The sequence below is a fragment of the Seriola lalandi genome, unplaced genomic scaffold, assembly GCF_002814215.2.
Source record: "Seriola lalandi dorsalis isolate HSWRI2012SDOR001 ecotype SW California unplaced genomic scaffold, Sedor1 jcf7180002054887, whole genome shotgun sequence".
NCBI lineage: Eukaryota > Metazoa > Chordata > Actinopteri > Carangiformes > Carangidae > Seriola > Seriola lalandi.
This window is the reverse complement of record NW_019525439.1, coordinates 562,688-590,278: the sequence shown is the minus strand read 5'-3', so window position 1 is coordinate 590,278 and position 27,591 is coordinate 562,688. Positions and strand designations below refer to the sequence as shown.

The following is a 27,591-nucleotide window of genomic DNA, read 5'->3' as shown; positions in this document are numbered from 1 at the left end:
CCCCTTCATCATGCATCAGCCCAGTTAACACTTCTTGATTCAATACTTGAAGACAGCTTAAGTTATAACAATGTAGGTAAAGTAAAAATAATGGCGTACCCATCTCCCACGACCACACATTTGATAGCCTGCATCCTGTTCCGCTCTGCTTCGTTTGCGCTCTTCACCCTGACAGAAACAGACTCCGAGAGGAAGGTGCAGAGGCGCCGATCAGCATGCAACTACAGGAAATTGTTACACACCTCCCTCACTTCCCTCCCTTCGGCTGCCTCTTTTTTTCCTTCATTTTTGCACACATCTCTTCTTCCTGTTTTGTTGTGTGCTCGCTACTTCTAAACAGCAGAACTTGTGCAAACAAGTGTACAAATGTTGTAAAATGCAGGATAAATGAGGCGGAAGAAGTCTCTGTTGCATCAGATAAAAGCTGTGAAATGTCCATGAGGGGTTTCGAAAGTGGGAAGGTGGTGCAGTAACAATAACCTGGGCTTTATTTAAAACTTCCTCCTTTTGCATTCATGCATGTGTATACACACACACACACACACACAAACACACACACACACGCACATGCACACACAACACACACACACATGCACATGAATACACAAACACACACAAACACACACATGCACATGCACACAAAACACACACACAGCACATGCACACACACATGCACACACACACACACACACACACACACACACACACTCAGAGAACCACATAAATTCACATGCATGTTTGTTTAATTAGTTAATTTAAGTTTAATTTCAATTTATAAAGTGATAGAAATAGATGGAAATGAAGAGAAATAAAACAGTTTTAAGTTAAGTTTAACTTAAGTTAATATTATGTAATTTTAAGTTTAATTTCAGTTTGTTAAGTGATTTAAATAAAAAGTTCATTACTACTACACAACACACAGACATGTTTGTAGTTTAGTTTTTTGTATTTATTAATTTATTTATTTATTATTTCAGTATTTCTGGGCGACAGATTCTCCATACAGTTATGCAAGTGATTAAGTAACATCACGTCAGTATATCAAAAATAAATCAATATCAAAACTTTTATTCTCTGACCAAAAAAAAAGGTGTAGGCTGAAGCCTGAGCTTCTTGTGCCTAACCCTTAACCCTCAACGAAGCATAATCCTGGCTTTAGCAATACAGCCGTGAAGCCAAACAAAGACAGTGTAAGTTTTTTATACGAACACAACAGTACAAGACAGAAACAGATAAACAAAACATGACGGCTTATAACTGTCAGTCATTTCTCAATGATTTAACAATAACATAATCAATTATTTGTCCATTTTCATGAACTCCACTGAATGAGCATTCTTATCAGAGCTGTTGCTTTCCAACTTTTATGAAGTATTTTGGTTTTAACAATATAACTTGAGTAACCTGCTCCTCCAATACCTTATTTGATTATGTTGTTGAGCTTTTTTCATGTTTCCTGAACATTACTTCAATTTTCCCCCAATAATATCCCTTTTTACTGAATCTCATAATGCTTATTAATTGATCTTTTTATGTCTTATATTCATTTTTCATTTCATGTTCTACATTTTACATTTCAGGTATTTTCTGTAGAGTTTGTTCTTACATGTATCCTGCAGTAATCCATGGTTTATCCACATATTTTTGCTTCCCTCTGAATTTTTTAACATGAAATTTCAGTACAGCCAGGAGTGCATTGTAAGCTTTTTCTGGATCATGCTCAAGTAGTTTAAGTTTAATTTGTAAAAGTGATATGTAAGTAATGTAACATACACTACAGCACACAAACACATCTTCAGACACTCGTAGTCATTTTCTTCAATAACTGTAATATTCCTTTTCTACCACTAGATGGCACTTCAGCATCATTTCTGTCATTAATTATCATGTCCAAAACTTTGACTGCACAGCAGAGGAGCTCTTTGTTCAACTATTAAACCTATTCAGGTTTGCATCTAATTTTCATCAGTTTTTAATCTTTCTTAAGAGGGAAAATATTTTAGTTTTGAGGCAAACAGCTGATGCATTCATTAGATCAACCATGAGAAACTCCTGAAATATCCTCATTCCAGTTGTGATTATGTCTGTGCTGCTGAGTGAATTAAAATGACTTTATGCTGTTGTTGTTTTTCCAAATCCTTCAGTAATATGAAAATGTTCCTGCAGTGACTTGCTCATTGTTTCCTGAATGCATTGCAAGATTACTTATATCCATTTTTTGATGAAGTTGTATTTATATTTTAGTCATTTAGCAAATGTTCCAGATGAATTTCAATAACAAAAGACACTGTTCAGGATGCTGCGTGCAGAACCACCCATGTTGACCCTTCATGACTTCTGCTTTAATCAAACTTTTTCAGATGTCAAGTCAAGAAGGAAGGTGATCCCACCTTCAAAATAAAAGTGTATAATTTGCAGTTAAAATTTGATCAAAGTCAACAGCAGGGCTGATAGGTATCAGGGGATCAATGCTTACATCACCATGTGATGCGATTCTGGGCTTTCAAAACTCACTTCCTGGCTCATGCTGTGTTTTGCAACCAAGACTCATCGTCCGAGCAAATTTCAAAACACTCTCTGTCACTTCCACTCATAGTTTCTCGTTTCTACCTCATAACAACGGAGGATGTGCTAACCAGTTTTTCAAGACACCTCAGATCCAGAAAACTATTGTCAATGCAAAAAAAAAAGAAGCAAATTAAAAGCCTGTATTATTTTGTTACCTGAGCTTTCCTAGACTGCTTTAGACCACTTCTCTTGTTTGTTCTGCTGTTATTGTGAGACTAGATTTTTTTTTTAAAAACGCCACAACTTACCTTCCCTTGATTGCTTCACTTTACTTAATAAATCATCAAATAACAGTTTTATTTTGAAGGAGGGTCTACTTTGTCATTCATTCTGGCTTCATGTAAATTTCAGCTTGACAAAGTGATGGATGGGGAAGAGGAGGGGTTAAAAGACAACATCTACTTCATTCAAGTGACACTGCACTATGTGCCGAGCAGCCTGCATATCTTGACACCTCCACTTGGTTGTTTTTAACTGTGTTCATATTGTGCCTATTTCTTTTTTTTTTTTTTATTGGATATAAATGACTGATTTCCCAATGGGTAAGACCTGCTTTCTTTCTGTCTTTTGATTGCTGCTCCTCATATTTTAATTTTAATTTTAAATCTCCACAAAGACTTTGAAACATTTGTTGGCACTTTGTTTTCTACTTGTGTAATACAGAACATGTTGTATGACATTTTAGGGTGAGGAGTAAGAGACTGTTTTATGAAATATGATTATATTGTTTTTAATGTATTTATTTTGATGCATTATCAAACTATCCTGTTATTATTTATCCCTATATGGTGTCCCCAGCTTCTATCTGCTCACAGTGTCAGCTTTCTAATTTAGAAACAGCTGTGATATAAAAAAGAAATTAAAAATGAGCTTCATTCTTTCTGGTGTGACCTGTCAGTGCACTGTCAGAGCAGCTGGTGTTTAGTTATTTAGGTCACTGGTGCACAGTTCTTGGTAGACCCTTATCACCACACAGCGCTGAAATAGGGAAGAGACATTAAAACTCATATCACCATTACGCACATCACCGATAATTATATATAAATAGAGGTTTTCCATCCATCCATTATTAAAAGTCAAACTATCAAGTAACTTTTGGTCCACAGGCTTCTTTTTTTTAGAGATTTCAACCAAAAGTATAAATGATGTAAAATGAGGAGTTTGATGATTTATGACATCAGCTTGTGTTACAAGAGATGTAAAGGAAGGGTGGGGAAGTGGAAGTCCTGTGGTCACATCATCAACACCATACAGCTCACAGATCTCTACACAAAGTGTAACCGTTTTGTTAACTTTATTTTTTACAAGGTTTGTTTGTCAGTGCAGAAAGAAGCTGCAAACAGGTGTCTCTAACTTTATGAGATAAGTGTAACAATCAGTTCTAGCTGTTGTTGGACGTGACATTGTCTGCGTTGCTCAGAGATACATGTACATTTATATTACTTCTGTTTTTGTCTCGTGAGAACCTCTCTTTGGTGGCTGAAATTCAAAGCAGCTTTCTAACTTTACCCAAAGCTCCTTCCCTACATGCAACAGCCACAGCTGATTAGCCTATGCTTGTAGAAAGTAGTAGGACAACAGTTATAGGTAAGCAATTTGCAGACAGGGTACTCTGTGGAGCAGTTGTGCATTCAAATCTGATGCTACTGGAAAGTTAAGCATGGAAACAATAAGTAAACTTGCAGCTTATGGATGGATGGATGGATGGATGGATGGATGGATGGATGATGGATGGATGGATGGATGGATGGATGGATGGATGGATGATGGATGGATGGATGGATGGATTCAGGAGTATTCTGTGATATTTTCTAATCGTTACAAGCAATGATAACATGACTTTTATAAAATAATATAAAAAGCTAGCATTGCGCATAGCAAGTATCCAGGAGCATGAGGGTTGGGACCCCTGAGATAAAACTGAATGGACACCATTTGACAAAAAGTAGACGGGAAAAAAAAACAGCATTACACAAAATTATGTTTTTTCCTACTTTTTTTGTGAAGTACGAGATACTTTCACCTCTTCAGGTCCCTCAAGCAAGAAATCTAATGGAAATCTAAAATCTAAAAATGGCCTCTGACTATTACTATTACAGTATCAAGTTCAGGGAACTCTGGCTCACCGGGACAATAATACCTGTGACGCAGTGACATATGGAATTGTTGATATAGAAACCAAGTGCAGGTTGTCACTCAGAACCAAGCATTGGTGGTGGTTGATGGAGATGTTATCTGTTGTGGAGATAACCTAGCAACCTTCTATCAAAACCAATTTACCAGTCATGAAGGTGATTTCTTATTATGACTGTGTCACTGTTTCATCATCACATCTGTGCGTCTGTCAGCTTCCCTCTTATTGGGAGTGGGGAGTGACAGCGGTTGGCAGACTGGAGACATGGCAGGAGCCTGTTTAGCTGTTAGTTTGAATATAGATCCATGTGTTTGCATGCTAATGTCTAAATATGTGTTTTTCAAGAAATGCAATAAAACCACAACACCTGTATCACATATCTTCCAGAGAAACCTCTATTCCCCTGCGCCGCGGTTATCTGTAAATATACAATACACTGATACCGCATGCAGATTTTTATTCAAATCATTCAAGAGGTGATATCATACTGACTGACATGGACTTGACTCTGTAAACCAAACATTTTCTTTGGTTTACAAAGTGTAATCCTTTGAAAAGGAAATCCTGCAATGGATGTCAACGGATTTGAAGAAAGTTGTGTGGCTTATTATTAAACGTGAAAAACTGATTCTTTATTGTGAGTGAAACCTGAGTTTCTGAGAATCAGTGTGACGTTTTTTTTGTTCTGATTTTTGATCAGTTTCCTCAGATTTTACAGCAGATGAGAAGATGGAGATTGAGAGCATTAAGACGTATAAAGAAGACCTAATGGATGATATCCAGGTAACACACATTAACGCAAGTATGGTAGTCAGACATCTGCCTTTTCTGTCAGTCTTTTAATTTAAGTGACTATTTAAACAAATGTTTTTCTTCCATTCTGCCCTGTCCAGAAGCTGAAGATGCAGATAGACAACGTAATGGCGGAAATACTCAGCTTTGAGGAAAAGTGAGTTTATTCTGGGGAAACCTGGCACCTGTTGAAACACCTACCTTACAAACCAGTGTAGTATTTTTTTTTTTATAGAACTACTTCTTTTTCTTTTCTTTTTTTTGTTGAACGTCCACCAAAATGCTCCTTTGTGATTCATTAAAGCCACATAACTGTGGATCTTCAACAACTTTCACCTACCACAGTGTTAGCGTCTGCTCCCATGAGTCTTAACCTTGTGGGAGGTGAGGTTGTTGTTTTATGTGAGCAGAGTATGTAGCAATTTCCCCAAGAATATGGACTTAAAATCCTCAGCATCATGTTCCAGCTTTTCATTAAAGATGCACTGGCTCAGGTTCCTGGTACAGATGCTAACTTGAAAAGGGGACTGTCGATTTAAGGTTTATATTCCTCCAAATTTGTGTGGGTACTATTGATGGTGTAAAATGATTATAATTAGAGTTAAGACTCTTTTTTTAATGCCAACAACATAACTTGTTTTGTTAAGAGAAGTCTGCTTCTGAAAATACATTTTATACCACTTTATTAGGTACACCCAGCCTAAACCAATACCGTCCGAGACAACAGTCCCAAAGTAAGTGCTCCCTTCCAGAAGGTAATAATGTTCAGTTCTTGTTGAAACTGTTTCAGACAGGTGCTGATTCAACTGTGTGGCCATTCTGGAGACAGCAGTTTGACTTATACTACCCATTTATATCAATGAGGAAATAACACACCTCTCTGTATAATGCAGCACTGTTCAACAGCACCACACACTGCAGCCTCCACAATGATCATACAGTTGAACCAATCAGCATTTAGTACAGAATTAGTTTTAGATAGATTTACCTAATAAACTGCATCATTTGTTAATTTTACAACTCTTCATGAATGCTCATTTGTCTTTCTTCAATGTTACTTTTCCTGCAGCAAGACAATAGAGAAGAACAAACAGTCCTCAAATGGGAAGAAGAAATTCAACATGGACCCCAAAAAGGTGAGCTCAGGAGTGTGTGCACACGTCTGTCATATTATAATATAATATAATATAATAATATTTGGCAAGAAATGACTTCTTGCAATTTTTAAAAAGTTTATCAGGGAGTGCCTCTGAGCGTCTTCGACTGAGCAGCTTTAGCGAGCAGCTGTCTTGCATGTCGCTTTGTGGACTTCCTCCCTCTCAACCACACTGGAGCCCCTGTGACTCTCCGAAGTGACACTGTCACAGGCCCATAGCAAAGTTTCAGTGGTTTCAGTGGCAGGTCAAGCTTGTCACTGTGTGGAACGCGAATGCTTGCAACAACGAATACAAAGTTAAAAAAGAAAAAAGCATTATCGGTTTGGCTTACTCTGAGCTGCAGATGGTGTTTAAGAGTACCTGAACTTAAGTTTAGAGGTTAATTAATGTTTTCTTCTTCTGTTTGATGCCTTGCTGATACTAATGCAAGCATGTTAAAGTATGCAAAAGAGGTGTGGTAGAGAGGTGGTGTTGCATTAGTTGTTCCTGCAGTAGGATATATCTTTTCTTTTTTTTTTATTTTCAGAGCAAATCTATTTGAATCACCGTTTCCTTTTCCCTTCCAGCCCCCCCCCCCCAGGAGAGAAAGGAGAAAGAGGAAGAGAGATTGGTTTTAGGGAATTGGGATTACAGAAACAGCGAATTCTCTCAGTCTTACCAACCATAGATGAGATCATTATGAAACTTGACACATTTAGCCGCAGCACAGTAGGAAGTGTGTGTCTCGAGCACTATATTATGAACTGGAAAATGCTAAGCAACAATCTGCTTTGTTTTGCATGTTTGCGTGTGCAGGGCATCAATTACTTGGTGGAGAACAAGCTGCTGGATGGAGGCGCTCATTCCATCGCCGAGTTCCTCTACAAGGAGGAGGGACTCAACAAGACGGCAATTGGAGAGTTTCTTGGAGAAAGGTGAGGAAGAGGAGAGAGGAGGGTAGGAAGCAGGAAGAAATACAAGGTAGATAAGAAAGGGGGAAGAGAGGAAGAGGAAAAGCCTAACCCTCTAATCCTATGAGAGGAAAAGAGGATACTCATGTAAGGAAGAATGGGGGGGGGTGAAGGAAGAAGAAAGGGGAACAGAGGGATTGTAAAGGCAGGTTCCAACAAGGTGAACACTTTCCTCTGGTTTCATGTATCTTCCCCACTCTTTCTCACAGGGAGGAGCTCCACCTCCAGACCTTGAAGGCCTTTGTGGAGCTGCACGAGTTCTCCGACCTCAACCTGGTCCAGGCCCTCAGGTAAGATCTCTTCATCGTCCCTCCTGTCTCATCTACGACTTTCATTTATCAGGAAAAACACATCAAAAAGAGATGTAACTAACCATTTTACCACTTTTCTATGACATGATTGCATAATCCAGATGAGAGTCACTTACTACTCAGCATAGATCACCAGCCACATCAGGCATGTTGTGAGCAGTGGGGAAAAAAAGTATTTAGATCTTCCATGTAGATAAAGAAATACAGTATATATCAATACCACACTGTAAAATCGTGTATTACAAGTAGAAGGGCCTGTACACGGAAAACAAGCGCACGTAAACATCGGTTTACTCATCGTGGGGAGAACTACTCGGCCTGGGAGAAGAGTTGCTTGATGTTGTTTGCGAGGGTTTTGTCAGGTCTGAGATAATGATCCTGTTGATGTCTGCAGGCTTATCTTGGTGGCTACAATAACAGAAATCCTGCATCACAAACCGCGGGTGTGAAGTTTGTTTGATAAAGGGCCAAACAGATGTTCCAGATGTAAGAAAACCTCATTCAAAATCTTACTAATATGCTAATAACTAAAAAAAAAAATCAGTGGCAGTTTTTTGACAAATTATCTAACATCATTGTTTATTCAGTACTTAGGAAAATTTAGCAACCTTCAACGAACACCACTTTCCACAAAGCCCCAGACGCTGCTGGGCTAAATGTCACGGCTCGAAAGAAGAGGCGAGTCTGTGAGCGAGCCGTGGGGTCGTGGTTAGTTCAGATATGTCTGTGATGACAGCGTCTGTGGGTTTCATGGACAGTGATGAAAGGATGGCGTAAATACCCGTGCTTGTAGTTTCTTCACCCTAGTTTAGGTTTTTTTTTCTGTGCTCACAACGTAATTGTTGTTTAACTTTGTTAAAATCACAAAGGTTTGAGTTTCTTATAGCAACTGCTGTAGTGGAAATGGAGAGAAAGTGACCCAGAGGAACACGCTTCATTTATTCAGAAAGACTGATGAAAGAAACGCTACATCAGAGATTGTATTGAAGCTAGTAGAACAGAAGTTAGCGTGGACATGACGGCTCTCTGTGAAAAGACAATGTTGGTTGCATTATGGGAAATGTGGGCTCAAGCTTAACACATACTATTGATTTAAAGCTGCGACATCTCTGCCTCTGCTGCGGCCTCACAGAGCCGATGGTGCAGCTGTTGATTCTTAGCTTTGTTAATCTGTCTCTTGCAAGTCCTCCAACTCTAAGTGCAATACGAAACAGCTGGAGCGCCCCTTTAAGGAAAAGTACATAACTATAATAAGATAATATAAGAGAGAGTCTTTTATTAGCTGATTATGTTTCACGAAGCAACTAGTAACTATATCTGTCAAGTAAATACAGTGAAATAATAAATACGCAGCAACAAATTCAAATGAAATAAATATTCAATAAAATACATTGTGCCTTCGTATAGTAACTGATGAGTTGCATGACATAACTGGAAAGAAAAGGAAGGAGTCATAATAAGTCACTCTGGAATTATCTAGTATTGAATTAATAACATTTCCTGTGCACTCACTCTCCAGACGTGTGGGTCAGCCACATTTCACACACCTCAGTAAACATGTATACAGTGTCATACAGGGGTCTTATTTTGTGGCGGCGTGTTTTTTGACAGGCAGTTTCTGTGGAGTTTCCGTTTGCCTGGCGAAGCCCAAAAGATCGACCGCATGATGGAGGCCTTCGCCACGCGCTACTGTGACTGCAACGCTAATGTCTTCCAGTCGACCGGTGAGCTTCGACAAATATGCATCCGTCCACCTCCTTTCTGGTCTGCGTGTGTGTGAGAAAATGTTTTTGTGTTGTGTAGAAGTGGATGTGTTTGACGGACTTGAGTTTGTCTTTGTGACTTTCATTTCTTCTTTTGTCAGATTTTTTCTCTACTCTATATTTATATGAACTACATTATAGAGTTATAAATATTTCACTTCCACCAATTTTTTTGGTGTGTGTGTTGCATCTTCCTTTAAAACACCAGACACGTGCTACATCCTGTCTTTTGCCATCATCATGCTGAACACCAGCCTCCACAACCCCAACGTGAAGGACAAGACCACTCTGGAGCGCTTCATCTCCATGAACAGAGGCATCAACAACGGAGAGGATCTACCCGATGATCTGCTCTCGGTGAGAACCTCCAGCCAATCACAGTGTCCAAACAGAAACACCAGGAAGCAGTAATCCAGATGGTAACACAGCTGACATTTCAGCTTCTGGGAGTTGATTGTTCATCTATTTTTGCCTTTAGAGATTTGATTATTAGCCCCTACATGTGTAACAACACAACCAGATCACGGCACAATGCATCATACAAAGTCAACTATATTTTGGGGGTTTTTAAAGTTGGAACAAAGACGATCTGTAGCTGTAAAAATAACAAAACTATACATACAAACAATGTCCCTTTTAATAACATTTGTAATAACTAACCTGAAGATTTAAAGATTGTCTATAAAGAATGTATATAGAATAAGAACACCGTCAACATATATCCATGAAAAGACCCAAACCAGCAGTGTATTAGTCTCTTCCAATACTGACTTTCTTTCCCTGTCTGTGGCACTCACCTCCAAGCGTATTTATTCCTCAGGTGTAAATCATTAAAACTTAGTCACAAAAATATGGATTAACTGTTTTTAAAGTATAAAGTAAAGTATAAATAATTTCCCTAAATTAGCTGGGCACTGTGAATCGTAGCAAATGTTACTCAAACAGAAGTAAATAGTAATAAATACTAGTTGGGGACTATTTTCAGCTGCGAATTAATACACATTCAGTGCTGTAGTGAGTATTTATGGTGGCAGGGAGGTGTATGTGGGATTGAGTGAGAGAAGACAACAGCACCCATGTTCGTCATAATGAATCACCATGTCACCCAGTGCAACAGTGTGGCTCATTGAGGTGTTTTAAAAGTTTTAAAGAAAAATGATGAAGCTCTATGACTCGGATTTCATCCGATTTGTTAACAAAAAGAAAAATACTGTATATTACCATCTTTACACTCTTACACCCATATTAGCCATCATGGTTTTATGGTGTAACATATAGTCACTATTATCAGTTAGGTGGTGAAATAAGTAAAAGCCCAGTTTCAAAGATTTTGATGACTCAAATGACTCTAAATCACAAAAGAAAGTGGTAATTTTACTGTGTTATTCAAGTGCAGATTTTTTTGGGTGGAGTTACTGAATGCAGTGTAGGTGGTTTTCATTTAAAGGAGCTATTTGTAAGTTTTCCTATTGCTACATAGCCAGTGTTAGCATTAACAGCTGTTTACTCACCAGTCTAGAGGAAACGTTATGAATTCAGTATCAAACTTCATTCCTTTACTCACCAACAGCTGTCTCCAGAGGTGGAAAGAAACACCAATGTTAACTCTTGTCTATATCACATCTTTTCTTCTACTGAAGTTAGCATGCTAACTAGCTTCCCCCGGCCCGTCTTGGCACTTTCTGATAGCGAGTCACTGTAGCCTCGGGTCAGCCCTGAAGACGTAGCGCAGCTCAGAGAACGTATTATAACCTCTTGTGTTATAAAGACAACCACCACCTTCTCCCGCCAAGAAACCACATTTGGTGGCAGAGAAAACAAATAGCCCCTTGGTGCCAAATATGAAGATTATTATTCAAGTGAGTTTTGTTTAGAAACCCCCAAAAAATGCCAGTTTCACTTCTGACTCTTTACATTTTCCAAGGTCAAGTTTGTAGTTTGACTTTCATAGAGTAAAAAGGAAGTTTAAAATCAAACAGAAAATGAGTGTCAAAATTAAACACAGAACCACACAGTACTTTCCCTACTTTCAAAAATGATACCACTGTCTCACGATCACATCATCTAGAACAGAAACACGCACACACAACCATATCCAGGTTGTTTTCATGCCAGTGTTTCCACCTGTACGTGACAATGAGCAGTAGGCTGTAGGAGGTGGTAATGTTAAACAGTGTCCCAGACTGTGGGCTGGTGTTGGATTAACGATACATAAACACACCAAATGTCCCACTCTCCCTGAAAACGGCTGATTCATCGTCTCTCACTCCGAAGTCACACATACACACAGCGGTGTCTCAGTTTGAGTGAATGTAATAACTGACAACATCTTGACATCTTTAAGCATTTACTACGGCTTTTGTTCACCATGTATGTTCAATAGATGGAACAAGACGTTCAATAGCAGAACATTTTTTTATGTTTTCTTTAACTATTCAATTCTTTTCCACTCAGAAACTGTATGAGAGCATTCGCAACGAGCCTTTCAAAATCCCAGAAGATGATGGGAATGATCTGACTCACACCTTCTTCAACCCTGACAGAGAAGGCTGGCTCCTCAAGCTTGGTAAAACAACTCTCTAAAATACATTTTTATTGTGAACAATTTGGGCTTTTAAAGAAATGCAATTTCCTATAAAGCCGCAGTATCACGAACCGGGCCCTACAGAGGAGAGAGGTTTAAATGTGCTTCTTGTGTGCTGCGTGACAAAGCTGCTAAACAAGGTTTTAAAAACAGGAAAGTACAGAGGAAGCACTAAGAAAATGACCCAATATTGGAGCATACCCTAAGTGTGCATGTAAACCACACAACGTCATGGGTTTATAAACACGGAAGTTCAACGCCTCTCAAACAACCGCTAATATTTGTATGTTGGTCAGTTTGTTGTGCAGTGACACAACTTTTGAATTCTTGTTATAGTCTCCACTGACAACCGATAACACAGCTAATAAGCTACATTTTCTTTGCTGTGTCTGTATCTCAGGAGGCCGAGTGAAGACGTGGAAGAGGCGATGGTTCATCCTGACCGACAGCTGCCTTTACTACTTTGAGTTCACCACTGTAAGGCCGCCACACTGCTCCTTCTTAAGTTATCGAGGCATAAAATACATATGAAAGTCTCTCAAGCCCTGTCCTTACTTTTTTTTGTTTTTTAAACTTTTCTCGCTATTTATCCACCAGTCGGGTGGAGACCATCCTCGATAGAGAGACAATACATACAAGTAGTCATTTGTCCAAATGCTTCAAATGAACTCTTGTACTCTATAATTAAGTTGGTTGCTGCAAAACCTCTTGGAGAGACAGTAACAGTGTGTGGTAGGGCATAACTTTAACCACAGAGATGTGGGTTTCTCTTCATATCGACGCTACCTTTAGCGAGAAGTTGTAGTTTTGAAAGTCTAACCAGACATTAACCAAAGAGGTGGCTGATCAGAAAAGGCTCACTGGTTGTTTCTAAGAAGTCATATGGCTCATTGTACAAGACATTTTGTTTGTCACATACAAATTACAAGTTAATGCTTTTAATTATGTTGTATTGTGTTAAATTTTAATTGTAACAAAATGCATTTCTATTTTCAGTAGAGTCACAGATTGTTACATTTCAGATCATAATTCACTGTCGAGTCGAGTCAGAATTTTATTTATATAACCTAATATCACAAATTGCTAATTTGCCTCAAGTGGCTTCAAAATCTGTACGCTATTACGAAACCATCTGTCTCTCCCGCTTCCCTTCTTTCCTTGACGCCAATGATATTGGTTCTCTCAGCTCTTTCTTCTTGCCCTCCTGATACATCACCCGACTCACTCCATCTCTTTCTAATCCATGTGCAGGATAAAGAGCCCAGAGGCATCATCCCTCTAGAGAACCTCTGTGTGAAAGAAGTGCCGTATCCCCGCAAACCGGTAAGTTCCTGCCAGCTGTGTTTTCTTTCATCACAAACACGTTAATAATATATATATATATAAAATATAACGATCATTTGATAGATCAATAGAGAGATTTATAAATTGATTATCACATGATTCCTGTGTCGTCTAGTACTGTCTGGAGCTGTACAACCCCAACAGTCGAGGGCAGAAGATCAAAGCGTGTAAAACAGAGACTGACGGACGAGTGGTGGAGGGGAAACATCAGTCCTACACCATCTGTGCCGCCAGCGCCGAGGAGAGAGACTCCTGGATCGAGGCCATCAGGTCAGACCACACACACACACACACACACACACACACACACACACACACACGAACACATACACACACAAGCATGCAAACGTCAACACAAATAGCACTATAACATCAACACCAGACACATCAGAAAACATTACGTTATTTTCACTCATGGAAAACTCACACATCCACATGCACATTCCCGCAGTCTTGTTTGCCTGTGATCATCATTATTGAGCAGCTTCACTCCCTAAACATTTTTTCATATCTATTTTTCATATTTAAGAGTAACTCTCTGCTAGAGAGTTACTAGAGCGTGAGAGGAAAAGCGTTGCTGCTTACCTCTGATGGTTGAAAGGTATAAGTCTGGTAAACATATGTCCACTCTCAACATCACAGCGGGGTGAAGTCAGGTTGTGCAGAGAGCATGTAAGTCACCACTAGTTGGCAGTGTTAACAGTGTTGTTTGGAAACATCAGCATTCATTTGGAGTCATGTTTTTGTCAAGCTGATGAATAGAAGTCCAATTCTCACTCTCCTTTTAGCTCTGGTCTGGTCTTTCTAGTACGTGGGCTCTTTAGTTGCTCCACTTTGTCCCGAAGCTAACCGTTATTTTCATCTGTCTGCCGTTTGGTGTGAAGAGTAGCATACAGTGAGTTTTGCGTAGCTTTTTTGAGAACAGCTGCCTGCTGTCTCTGGAAACAGTGATGATCGCTGTAAGAGTCACCAAAAGAGTAAAGTCGCTGTTTTAACCAATGAGCTGAAAGACGCTAAAACGCTCCAAAGAACTGAGGGGAACTACAGAGTTGGGCTACACTTTTAGTAAATGCATTTGATCCATTGTAATATTTAAATATTGATTGTAGTATCATTATATACCCTAACCCTAACCTAAACGTGATTCTAACCTCAACCTTAAAATCAAATCTTGACCCCTCAAACAGCACTTTGTGAGGTCGGGCCAAGATGTTGTCACAACAATGGTTTCAAACCAAAATTTGTCCATGCAGCCATAGAAAGACATGTACACAGACACACACACACTTGTCTTGTGTGTCACTACTTATGAGGACCCTTAATGAGGTAATGCATTCCCTCGCCCCCTAATCTAATTCTAACCTTAACATTAAAACCAAATATTTACCTTCAAACAGTCCTTTGAAGTCAAAGATTTAAGACTGCCATTTGTTCTTAGATAGATAGCTATGCAAGCACACACACACACACACACACACACTCTCACTCTCCCATATTGCTAGTTTAGCGTCTTCATCACAGTCTTCTTTACTTCAAACAGAGCAAGTATCACCAAAGATCCGTTCTACGACTTGGTCTCAGTCCGCAAGAAGAAGGTCATAAACCAAGCGCCTCAGGACTGAGCTGTCCCCCTATGGATGCTTACGGGTACTGCACCACCGAGGGATTTTGACCCCCTTTCACTTGTATTTAACACTGTGCAACACATCTGAGCGAGGACACTGGAGGCCAGACAGACTGGCACTGAGGGCAGTTGTTTGGGCTAAAAGAGGGACTTCTCTTTCCACTTCTCTTTTTACAGACTGAGCTTAACAAAGGTGGAAAAACATTGACTCGTTTCTGTTGCCCTCCTTCTTCACGTGACAAGCCACAGACCGTCGACAAGATGGTGTTAGTGAAATCTCTTCAGCGGTTGTGGATTTTTTTATTTTTCTGTTTACATCATCATTAAAGAAGTGGCTGTGTATTTACCACACTTGTTTTTGTATTTCCTATACATGAGAGGATTGGTGCCATTTGGTTGATGATGGTCTACTCCACAAGATTTAGTTCCATGAAGACAAATCATGCATGTGATCTCTCAGCAGTTCCGTGAATGCTATAAAAAAATAATTGCAAAAAGCAGTGTCTTTCTCAGCTTCCTAACAGTTCTCACACGGCCCAGACACTTGCAAGTAAAGTAACAGTAAACAGCTTACTGTTTCTGTCCAGTGGGTCATTTTAAGGTTCAGTACAAAAGTAAGGGTCTTTAAGTTGTTTATGAGATGCTCCAGTTTGTACAGAAATAATTTCATGCATTTTCTCAAGCATTTTGGTATTTACTCTTTCCATTGTTTCTAAATTTGTGATACTTTATAGAGTGACGTAGGATTTACCTTGTAATATAGCCTGCTTTTTTTAATGTTTCACTTAATTATAAAGCAGTGCAATAAGTGCAATATGAATTAGGTCTGATTTTTTACGAATGCAATGTGTACGCTGTAAAATCTTAAAGAAATTGTTGAGCTGTTTCTTATATTGTAAGCCATTGTAACGACTGTACACCATATAGTGTGTATCATTGTAAGTATTGTATGCGTTTTGGTCTCATGAAATAATTATTTAATAAAAAAATTCAGTTGACATGTTAGACTGGATGCTGATTTTGGATCAAAGGGCAGATTGACAGCTGTGTTTTCAGCTGAGTGCACTTTGAAACCATTCGACCACACCTCACTTCCTCATATTTACTCCTTTCTGTGTGCCTGCTGATTTTATCTGTTTGCATCATTGCATGTGGCTCTTGAAGCACCAACGCCACCTTTGCGGTATAATTCAAAATCACATACACAAGTGTAGAAACCAGCTAATTTTAAGTATTTAATCGAACCCACACAGGTTGTGTACCAGCTTCCTCTGGCCTCCTACATCAACCAGCTAGTGCTTTGCATTACGTTATGATCCAAAATTATAAATGTAAATGTTTTAAATGATGGCTTCCTATTTTCAGAGTGGAGCAGGTTCTGTCTGCAGATTTAAGTAAATTAACCTGATTTGAACTTTGACATGTTTTCATCAGCTTGCAAACATCAGCTGGACTTGCAGTGTTGAATTAAAGGCATGATGGTCTGTGGCACTGTTATTTTAAACAGTTATGGTTTAGTCATTCGGCATTCCTCACCAAAAAAACACATTGTAAACATCCTTAAGGCTCTATGACCATTTTTACCTACTGTATGAAACCCTTTAAATATTTAAATCCTCATTGTTTACATACATATGCAGCTTTATTCGTGCCTTTTCACAAGTTGTTGTGAGCAAAACTTTATTTAAAAGCTTATGTAGAATCAAAAATTGTAATTATTATTATCATACAACTGCAGATTTATGCTGTATTTCAAAAAGTTATCCGTGGGTTGCATTTTAAACATTGCTTTTGTTTGAGTTTTCCAAGACAACTGCAACCAGCAAACAAACTCTGGTCAGAGTTCTGATGCGTGCTGCCCGCCATGCACTGCATGTTTGTTATGGTCAGATCTGTATTTTCTAGTAGACACATTTTGCAGACATTCTGGCTGTTGATTTTCACTTAATCTTACAGAAAACCTCTCTCTGATAAAGCAGGAAGGATTTCTAGTTAGACAGACAGATGCAGTGTTTTAGAATGAACATTAAGATGCCAGTAACTCAGGAAACAACATATTTTCAGCCCTGCTGTGTGTGAGTAACACCAGACTATAAATGAGTGCGAGAACGCCCCTTCCTGCTGCAGCTTTGACTTCCTGTTTCGGTGTTGCACCACATACTCTACCCTCAACCCAACCCTGAGCTCCCATCATGCCTGTGGTTCCACTGTTGAGTTACGAGCTGTCAGAAAACAGCAGAGGGAGGACAAGGGTGTCAGCTAGTGTCCAGTTTGCGCAATGCACAGCTTTCCATCTTAAAAGTTGGAGGTGCACTGCAGTGTCACCACCAGGTGGAGCTGCAGTCAAAGTGAAGCATCGTGTTTGAACAGAAATACCCTATGACAACATCTTGCTTTTCTCCCATTTCATTTTATTTTTTACTGTATTTATGTTTTTAAAACACATTTTTAAATGTTTTGATCATGTGGTCCTCCTGTTTGAATTCAGCCATCCACTAAACAATCCAAATATTAAAAAAAAAAAATCTTCTTGGTACCTTTTAAAGCTTTCCTTATCTGAGACCATTTAGTAAGCACAATGAACAAAAGATCCCACAATGTATTAGTGCAACAAAAAAACATTCACAGAAATTCTTTGTAACATTAATTTGCATAGAAGTGACAAAACGGAAAAAGTACACACATAACGGCCCACAACACCACCTAAGGGGTAATACAAGGTGAGATTTACTCACCTTCATGATTTCTTTCTGATGATTCCTTTTTTTTTTAAGCAAAGGTAACAATCATCCGAGGTTTGAATATGACCTGCTTTAGGTTGCTCATGATAAGTGTGGTTCTTGCCCCTTTTGGGTCTTTCAGCAGAGTTAGTTCTTCAGAGGTCAGGTATGGTTCATGGTTACAGATAATTCCTGATCAGGGAAAAACCATCGATTTGCAACCTCAGACAACCTCATTTCTATATATTCTCTAAACAGATGAAGAAGATTTGTGCAAACTTACTTCACATTTTGTGCACTAAAATGTACACTATAAACCTATGCACTCAGGGTCCAGCAGGGAAGCAGTTATCCCTACATCCCTGAAGCCCCAAAAAGAGGCTCAGAGTAAACAAGATGCAAGTGATCACCGGGAAATATCTCATTTAAACCTTTCTGCACTCTCCCAGGGAAATAGATATCCCTTAAAACTTTGAATTTTCATTTTACATTTGGCACTAAACATATAAACAGAATGCATCACAACCTGAGTGATCTTTTCTTTCTGTAAGGCACATACAATATTGCACAAACAAAAGTGTCATTAGTGTTAAGGAAGTTATTTTTGTAATCCATCTCAAGCCTGCATGACTTCTTTCTGTCGTCAGAGAATGGCAGGTTCACCTCAGGACACTGTACATTCTTGTTTTTTTCGACGTCGACTCTTAACACCTGTATGAAAAAGAAAACACATTATGTCAGGATTGATATAGGATAATGCCTGTGAACACTAACCCTAACCCAAAAAAATAACTAGTTTATTTGCTGTAAAAGTTAGATTAGATCAGCGGTTTCCAACACTTTGGGCATGTGACCTATTTAAATGAAGAAAACACTATTTGTGACTCTTTACCAGTTTCATGTATCTACAAATTCTTTTTCCTAGATTAGAGTAAAAAAATATATTTTCTGCTTTCCTTACAGTTAAATCATTTCATCATTCCTATCTCTCAACCCTTTACAAAAATTGGGCCCACAGGTTGAGAACCACTGATTAAATCATTTGTCAATCTTTAGACACATCCACTTTATCCCTAACTTACTCTCATTGTCATGTGTAGTGACAGTTTGCTCGGACTCTGTCTTCCGGCCCAGTTTAGACGGCTTCTTCGTCTTCCATTTGGATGGAGATCTCACGATCACCTCAAGGTTGTCTTCGTTCTCATCGGCCCAGTTGGTTTCTGTGGGTGAAGGACATGTGCTGTCTGCAGGGCTCTTGAATGAAGGCTTACTGGACAATTTCTTCCTGAATAATTTCTGTGTCCATGTGAGCTGCCCCTTCTTGTCCTGCTTGAGTCCATTGGGCCTCTTGAAACTTTCACTCGGGGCTTCTGATGGCACCGGACTCAGCTGGCCCGTCCTCTCACTACTGGCCTGTCGTGGCCTCCCCTCATGTATCTCCTCGGGAGCCTCGGCCAGGAGTGAGCCCCTCTTAGGTCCTGGCCCCTGCAGAGACCCTGGTGGACGAGGGATGTCCCCAAACACCAGCGAGTATTTGGGGTTGTAGTATTTGTGAGCAGGCACCTGGATTTTGGCTTTCCGAGAATCCCCTAAGCTGACCTGGAAACGGGACGTGGTGGCTGGCAAAGGCGGGCGTTTGGGCCCCGCTTTGGATCGTATTGTAGCGGTCACGTTAGCAGCAGGCGGGCTAACGTGGAACTCCTTGTAGAGGTCCAACTTCTCAGAGATGGCGTACATTTCGCGGAAGTCCCGGTCAAAGAAGTCAACCACCTGCCCCGTCATCACGGTGATCATGTTTCGGTCCATACGAGATGTACACCAGGAGAAACTGCGACAGAGACGCCATTTATCAACTTCATTAGATTCTGCGTGTCCTCATTGGTTTATTAGGCTTACAGCAAACATTAAAAATCATTTTATAGAAAATACTTCAAGATTAACAAGATCTACACTAGAACTCATGCACACACGATTAGACCTCACCTGTAGGAGCCGAACATGACTTTTTCTCCGTCCACCAGCATGTACTTGTTACAAAGTGAACCAGGCAGTCTGCCGAAGGACAAACCGAATCCGGTTCCCTGCAGCGTCCTGGTTCTGATGTTCTGCAGCCACAGGAAAACAACACAGCCAGCAATGTTGAGAGGGTGACTTTGTACCAAAGACGCACACAGACGATACTACACTTCGACTTTAACCCCAAGAACTTCATACAGGTAATGAAACTGTGGGCGATATGCTACAGTATGGCTCCTGGACTATTTCTGAGGCATTGCTATGAAGGTAATCCATATCATTGTAACAATGAATCACACCTGTCAGAAATGAATCCAGGGTCATTCTCGTGCTTAATGTCTGTTCTGCATTCATCTCCTTACCCGCAGGTGCTGTGAGCCAATCTGCAGCCTGGAGCACATATCCAGGAAGTGTGGCACGCCTTGGTGATCCAACAAGATGTAAATGGGCACGGAGCGTCGCCAGGCCGCGTCCATCAGGTCCTGCAGGATCTGGACGTCTGTGAGCATGTCCATCACTACCGCTATCACCTGCAAGAGAAGACGTATTTTAAAAGGCAACAGCAATTAATAATATATTTAGGTAGTAATGTAGAGGAATGGGTTTGTGTGATCACATAATTTAGGTTTTTAAAAAAAGGCTGTTTTCAAAGGCAGAATGCGTCACAGCGGCGTGACTAGGCTGCCCCATTTCGAAGGCTCTTTCAAATGTGTCTTTCTTTTTCTGGGCCCCATTCCTGGGAAGATAAACCACTGATTATATTCTACAGGAAGCGGACATTTAAACGGATATTAGATTGTTTTGGTGGTTGTTTTTAAAAGTGTCTAAAACACGTTTTTTTCCTGCTGGCTTCGTGCACAGCAACACATCGCTCATTACCTCACACAAGCCCACGTCAAACAACCCGAACTATCCCTTTAACTTTAAGCCAGTAATGGGCTTCACTTTCGTGCTTCATGGCTGTGCATTTTACACAAAACCCTTTTACAAATTTTACAAAAGCTGGATTTACATTTTAAAAATGCACATTTATGAAAATTCCCCTTGCTGCTGGGTCAGTAAATCATGTAGCAGGAAGAAAAACACATAGTAACAAATGAAGAAGCATGGATTTAAGTGCTCTGGTTCTCATCCATGTTACATTTCTATAGCTAAGGGGAAAAAAATCTATAAAATGCTTAGAGGCAGAATGTCTTTTTAGACAGCCAACAAAGAAACCAGCAGGTGAAGCTAATCTGTCTAACCGAGGCTCTTTGCCACCCAGGGATACACTCACCCTGAGGGCGCTGTACAGCCGCATGAAAGAGTCTTAGCTGCTGGTCTGACAAAACCACAGTATTATCCCTCTGCTGTGTTCCAGTCAGGCCGACAGATCATAGAGACAGAGCTCTGCAACAACAACAAAAGGAGACTTGTTGAGGAATTGTCTGTCTTAATGTCTTAAGAAATGCTGCCGTACAGCTTTCGCTTTCTCCTCTGTCGGACTGCTGGGATTCGTAGTAGCACTTATAGCTTTTTACCAAATAAAAGCCAAACAAGACGATGGTTAATTGGTCTTTTTCTGCATTTAACTGTAACTAGTAAAAAATAACAACTAAATGCTGAAAAAGACCAGGAGGTGCAAGGGGGGAAACGACAGTCTCCTGCTGCTCTGTATATGTTTTATGTAGTTTTATGATCTGTTCTGATACTCGTGCATCATGAAGTGATGAACGCCAGGATCAGGGTCAACCACAGGAAGTTAAAGACCCTGTTGATGGCACCTAGAGGCTGCAGTGTTCATCATACCTGACAATAAAGTGGAGTGAACAACACACTGATCCGATCATTTTGTTATTACAAGTTACTTTATGTTACATTCTCCCCCCCTGCTGTTCATGACGTGCAAATGTTCCTTGACTCATGATGTTTTTCGTCTTCTCTCCTCAGGTGTTGTGTGTTCTGGTCTGATTGAGAGGAAACCTACAGAGAGGGGGCAGCACACCGTCTTCCACCTTCCGGCTGCCGCAGCAGCAGTTAGTGTTGATGCTGTACAGGTCTGTTTCACTGCTCCTTTTGTTTTCGTGATGGGTTTTCTGTGGCGTTCTTTCTGTTAGGTTTAGTTTTGGTGTTGGTTTAGGTTTGAGGGAAGACACCAGATCCTACGACCCTTTGTGGGTTGTTCTGAGTGGCTTTCCATCCAACCACGGCCCATCACCTTTCTGTTGTTTGTTTTAGATGTTCACTATGGTTCTTTTCTGTTTAGTTTTTTTACTTCAACAAATTGACTATTTTGATTCTGTTGAACCTCTGTTTTTTTTTAGAGAGCCTTTGTGGGGGTTGAAACACTTACCAGTTCAATACTAATGACAATTTCAATCAACCGATTACAGCCCAGCCTAAAAAAAAAGAAGACATTAAGCATCAAGATCAAAACTGACTGCTTGATTTATCCAGTGTCGTGTCGTGTCGTGTCGTATAAAGGGGTGACTGAGGCACAAAGACTAGCACCTCTTTCAGAGGAATGTTTTATCTTATTTCAGTGACCCTGCAACTATTTGACTCACAAATCACCTTCATGCCTGGAGCATTCATTCCAAATATATCACCAATGTGCTTGTGATGGTATCCTCTGCACAAGTATGTGAGCTGTATAGTCACATACTCTCCCTCTTTCTACCTACAGGGAGAAAAATATCTAATTGGAAAGTAATGAACTGTTCCAAGTTCACTTTCATTCATAAAACTGCGATTACATACATCAGCATTGGTTGTTGGTTCTGTCAGAGGAGACAGTGAAGCTGGTCCCCGGCACCTCGTTGGTGACCAAGGTATAGTATGTCACACAGTTTAAGCGTATGTGTTCAAAGGAGGGTGCTAGAGAAAAAGCGACCACTGCTACTAGATCATTATAAAAAATTAAAAAAAAGGGTTTTATAAATTTGCCCTGCACATTTTTTGCCAAGCTGCTTAATAGATTGGAGATATCTTGTGTATGTTAAGTTTTTGCCTGTGAGTGTTGCTTTGTCTAAATTGCATGTAGGTGTGATTGTGAGCGTGACTGGTTGTTTACTTGTGTATGTCAGCCCTGAGATAGACTGGCGACTTGTCCAACATCAGCTGGGATTGGCTCCAGCGACCCCTCGAGGGTAAGTGCTATAGCTAATGGATGGAGTGGAGCTACAGGAAATGTTTGTCATGGAAAATAGTGTCATGATAAGCTGCCCATTACATTTGAAATGTATCTCATATACAAGTAGTGATATTGTGGCACTACACAAAAGGTGTTGTGATGGGAAAAGTGATATAGCAGCACTTGGTGCCCTTGAGCAAGGCCTTTGACCCCAACTGCTCCAGTGGAGCTGCCGAGTGGACAGATTGTGTTGGTGCTGGCAGCTTCCAGGTGTGTATGTGTGGAACTATGTGGGTGTGATCAGGGCGTTCCTGTTAGAGAGAGGTTGTCTCAGTGAAACTCACCCGAATGAATAAAGCTTGAAAAAAAAAAAAAAAAAAAAAGGATTCCTTGGCAACTGACCAGAAAATGTCTAAATGTAAATGAATGTTAGTCCGGTCCGTTGTAGTCCAGACGTGTAGACCAAAATGTTGGACAGACAGACAGATGACCAGAAGTGTCATTCTTAGGCCCTGCAGCTTACAAGACAAGGTCTGTGGATCATCGGCGTTAAAGGAACTCAATCATTCAGGGTCAAAGCCGTAGAAGTATCTTGTTGGATCTATGAAACGTAGGATGGAGACGCGCAGGTTAAAAGAAGAGAGGTAAAACGAGAGACAGTTGGTCCTTTCAAACATGTGGAGACATGTTCAGTCCAAGCGGAGGATGAAGGCCTGGGAAGTGTGCATTATTGGACCGTTCCACTGCCCCCTGAAAACCAGAGTCATGGAAAAACCCTCTACTTTAACCTTGCAACAAATGTTGCTCTGTTCCTCTCAGAAAAGGCCTGTTGTTTCCACCCAGTGTCTCACTGAGGAAAAATGCTGAGCAGACGTGCGAGGGTAACGACAGAGATACAAGCTGAGGCATGTGGACAGTAGACTCGGTACTGAGAAGCCTAACAAATGAGAAGAAAAAAAACCAAGAAACATACAGCGACAGTAGATGTAATATCTGCGTGCAAAGATGAACATGTTGGTGCCTGGAGAACTGGTTGCCCAGCATGTGTTACATTAGTGTGTGAGTGTGATTATTTCTGATCAGTTACAACAAAGCTGGTAGGTTTGTAACATTCCACACATGCATAGCAAGCTTAACTACCATGTCACATGTAATCTTTTCTTTATCCGACAACTTTGGGAAACACCCACAAAAGATAGAAAAACTTTCTTTTTTTTAAGTAGGTTTATTATGAAGCGTATAGCGAGCTGGAAGCTCTTACTCCTGGCTTATCTAGGAGAATATTAAAAGATCACGTGAGCTAGTAAACAAAACACTGACGTGTACCTGCTGTGTGCCCTGCATGATAAGGTAATAAGTGGAAGGTAATGGATGTGTACGCACTGCGGACTGCAAATCACTTCATCAATAAAAGCATAAAAGCATAAAAACATAAAAGAGGAATCTGTCAAGGGCCAGTTATCTAGTTTAACCACTTGCAGAACTTCTGAGTTGTAACATGAATTTGTTTGCAACCAGGAAGAAAGGAACGAAAGGAAGGTAAGAACATGAGCAAGTAAACAGAAAGTAAGAAAGCATTAAAGAAAGGAATGCAACAACACAAAAGAAAAGAAAGAAAGTGGGAGGGGGAAAGAAGGACAGAGGAGGAGGAGGAAGAAAAAAAGAAGGGGAATTTCTCAAGATAATTCTGGGGAATTGCTAAAAGTAGTTGTTCAATAAAACCAATTAAACAGCTCTGAAGGAGTTATTTGGAAACATGCTCGTGTCGTCCTTCCTGACCCAGTTTTTAAGAGGCATTAAGAGGCAGAGAGGCCGAGCAGGGCCTGACACTGTGAGCAGGCGGAGAGGATGACTCAGCGGAGTCATCTGGCAGTCTCTGAGTAAACATTACGACGGGTAACGTGAAAACACAGACCCACTCCAGGCTCTCAGTCACTGTGTGGGGGGGTATTAATCACTCGAACGTGACTCCACCCCACCTGGACCATACGCGACTGAACATACGACTGCAAAGGGCAGAATGGCTTTGTAGGTGAACAAGTTGGCAGTAAACTGAGGCCCCAGCTTAAGAAGGTAGTGTAATATTACAACATGGTGGTCCTTTCGTTCCCATTAAAAGGAATCTTAATGATGTTATAAACAACAATGTGCTTCCAACTTTGTGGCAGAAATTCTGGGAAGACCCTCTCCTGGTTCAGCGTGACACTGCTCTCCTTAAGAGCTGAAACCAGCGATTATTCTCATTATCAGAAGATTTTATTGCGTAATCTATGAATCATTTATCTGCAAATGTTTGAAAATGCCCATCAGGATTTCCTTAAGGCCGAGGTAACGTCATCATATTCCAGCCAACACCTCAAACCCTAAAGATGTTCAGTTTTATCATCAGAAGATCATTTAAAGAGTGGAATATTTTGCTTTTGTTTGTGATGAAAGTCGGGATTCATCATCTGCCAGAATTACAACAATCAATAAGGTTTTAAGTCTTTTTTTAAGAGAATATGTCAAAACTTCTCAAAGCTGAATATTTGCTTTTTGTGTTGGCATAAAAAAGTAAATCATATGTATTTGAGTTCTGGACCATTGGTCAGACAGAACAATACAATAACATGGTAGTTGTGATAAATAGATTACCAAGATTCATAAAATTAATAAGATTAATCAGTAGTTATATTTGTTAGTTGCAGCCACATGGTTTTTGAATTATATCTTCAACAGCCATATATGGGCATAATGTTCTGGTGTCCTCATACTTTTGGCCACATAGTGCAGCACTATTACTGCTGACAGAAACTAACTGACCTCTCATGTTCTCTATTGTAGACGTGGAGTTTTGCAGTCCAGATTAAATCATAAATAAACACAGTAAACAACCGTATCATTTTTTTTTTGTCTTTTTCATTTCTATTTTTTCTTCATTATATATTTTCTTCTTCCTTCAGGTTCTTTCTTTGGATCCATCCGTCAGATTGTTTCTCCCTCAACAGCAGCACACTGTTCCCAGGCAGCGATACATCTCATATTTAAACATGTGGTTAAACGTGTGTGTTGTTTACTGCTGACGTGAATTACAGGATTCAAGCAGGTAATACAAGCATAACTTCCTGTAGAGGACGTTAAGATTGTAGGTGATACAGAAAACGAAACTGTCCTGTCATCCACACACACAGATGATGTCCCTTGACAACACTGTATTTTTACTCTGTAACATTTGACCTCACCCCCTTGTCTTGTTATTGTCTCTAATGACTTATTTAGTCAACTGTTGACTTTAAACACATGCGATTCTTTCTGTGAAATGTTGCCTATTCCTCACAGCGCTTCATAAATCTCTATCCTGGGCTCACCTGTGCTATTAAGGTTTAAACTGTATTAATTTTGGTGTAGCCTCATCCTTCCTATTATGACAGTATTTTATTTGGTATTTTGTACAGTTTTCTTCTTATTAAAATAATTATAGAGGACATCATGAACTTTATTTTTGAACTGTAATATGAAGATTTCAAAAAGGGGACATAAAAAGTTATATATTAACTGACATAATCTGATAGTGTGAATTTAAGATTACTTTTTCACTATCATGACTGTAAAGGAGAATACTGGCCATGTCTGCCTCGGACTTGCCCTCCTCACCTTGCTGGCGTCCTGTATGAGCCGCCGCACCACCTCTTTGATGTGAGGTCCATTATCTTTAGGCGGATGTGTGTGCACGACCACCCGGGTCACCCCTTTGAACAGACCCCCGCCGGTCCAGCCGATATCCAGCGGCGGCACCTGGGTGTCCGACATCTGGGGCCAGTAGGTGGAATGGACCCCCGAATCACTGGCGTCAGTGCCGGCGGCTCCCTGATCCGACTTGGACTGTGTTGCTTTGCTGCTGCTGCTGCTGTTGCTGTCATTACCCGAGTCATACTGTTTGAAAGTGCTCAACAACACTTTGACTTCTCTGGCCGATAGAAAGTCTTTCATGTTGTCATCTTTGAGTCTTGTTTTGAAGGCACCGTCGCCGTTCTTGAGGAGCTCCTCGATGGCAGCGCGCTGCTCCTCGCTGTAGTAAAACTCCGGTTTAGTCTCCGGGACACTGGCTCCGATGTGGCCGTCTTCCATGCACATAAGCTGGGATTCGGCCATGGCTGTGGCGGCGGTTACCCCTCCTGCAGCTCAGAAACTCTGTGGTCTGTTTGGTAAAACCTCTCAATATGTGTGACACCGGACCCGGACAGATTGAACTAACCTGGGACAGTTTTCTTACCTGTCCGGGACGGGAATGAGGCGGAAACTATATGCTGCGTTCATGTGCTATCGGAAAAAAGGCCACTAAGCTGTAGGTACGCCCAAGACACTGTCTGTTAAATGTGGCCTTGAAACAATTCCTTACAGTCAGTGAATAAGATCAGATGTTTCTGTTTTTCTTTCAAATTAAAAATCAATTTAGTGCTTTTCGCTCACATTTTTCACATTTAATAACTAATTAACACCTATATCACATATTCTCTTATTCTGCATAAATGTTTGA

General features: G+C 40.2%; 2 protein-coding genes across 2 annotated transcripts; one reads left to right on the top strand and one right to left on the bottom strand.

Moving 5' to 3' along the window:
• The first annotated feature begins 2,981 nt into the window (after nt 1-2,981).
• cyth4b (cytohesin 4b) lies at nt 2,982-16,225 on the top strand. The gene is made up of 14 exons (XM_023429050.2): nt 2,982-3,110; nt 5,403-5,485; nt 5,596-5,651; nt 6,184-6,228; nt 6,564-6,630; nt 7,447-7,565; nt 7,811-7,891; nt 9,524-9,636; nt 9,884-10,032; nt 12,130-12,241; nt 12,660-12,736; nt 13,511-13,582; nt 13,719-13,873; nt 15,144-16,225. The coding sequence occupies exons 1-14, from the start codon at nt 3,092-3,094 to the stop codon at nt 15,223-15,225; spliced, it is 1,230 nt and encodes a 409-aa protein (XP_023284818.1). The 5' UTR covers nt 2,982-3,091; the 3' UTR covers nt 15,226-16,225.
• Nucleotides 16,226-17,617: 1,392 nt separating this feature from the next.
• Nucleotides 17,618-27,328, bottom strand: sack1fb (scaffolding CK1 anchoring protein Fb). Its single transcript, XM_023429041.2, has 5 exons — nt 26,709-27,328; nt 20,326-20,493; nt 19,931-20,052; nt 19,030-19,775; nt 17,618-18,658 (listed from the first exon to the last, which is right to left on the bottom strand). Exons 1-5 carry the CDS (start codon nt 27,204-27,206, stop codon nt 18,612-18,614), a joined length of 1,581 nt encoding a protein of 526 aa, XP_023284809.1. The 5' UTR covers nt 27,207-27,328; the 3' UTR covers nt 17,618-18,611.
• Between the last annotated feature and the right edge of the window lie 263 nt (nt 27,329-27,591).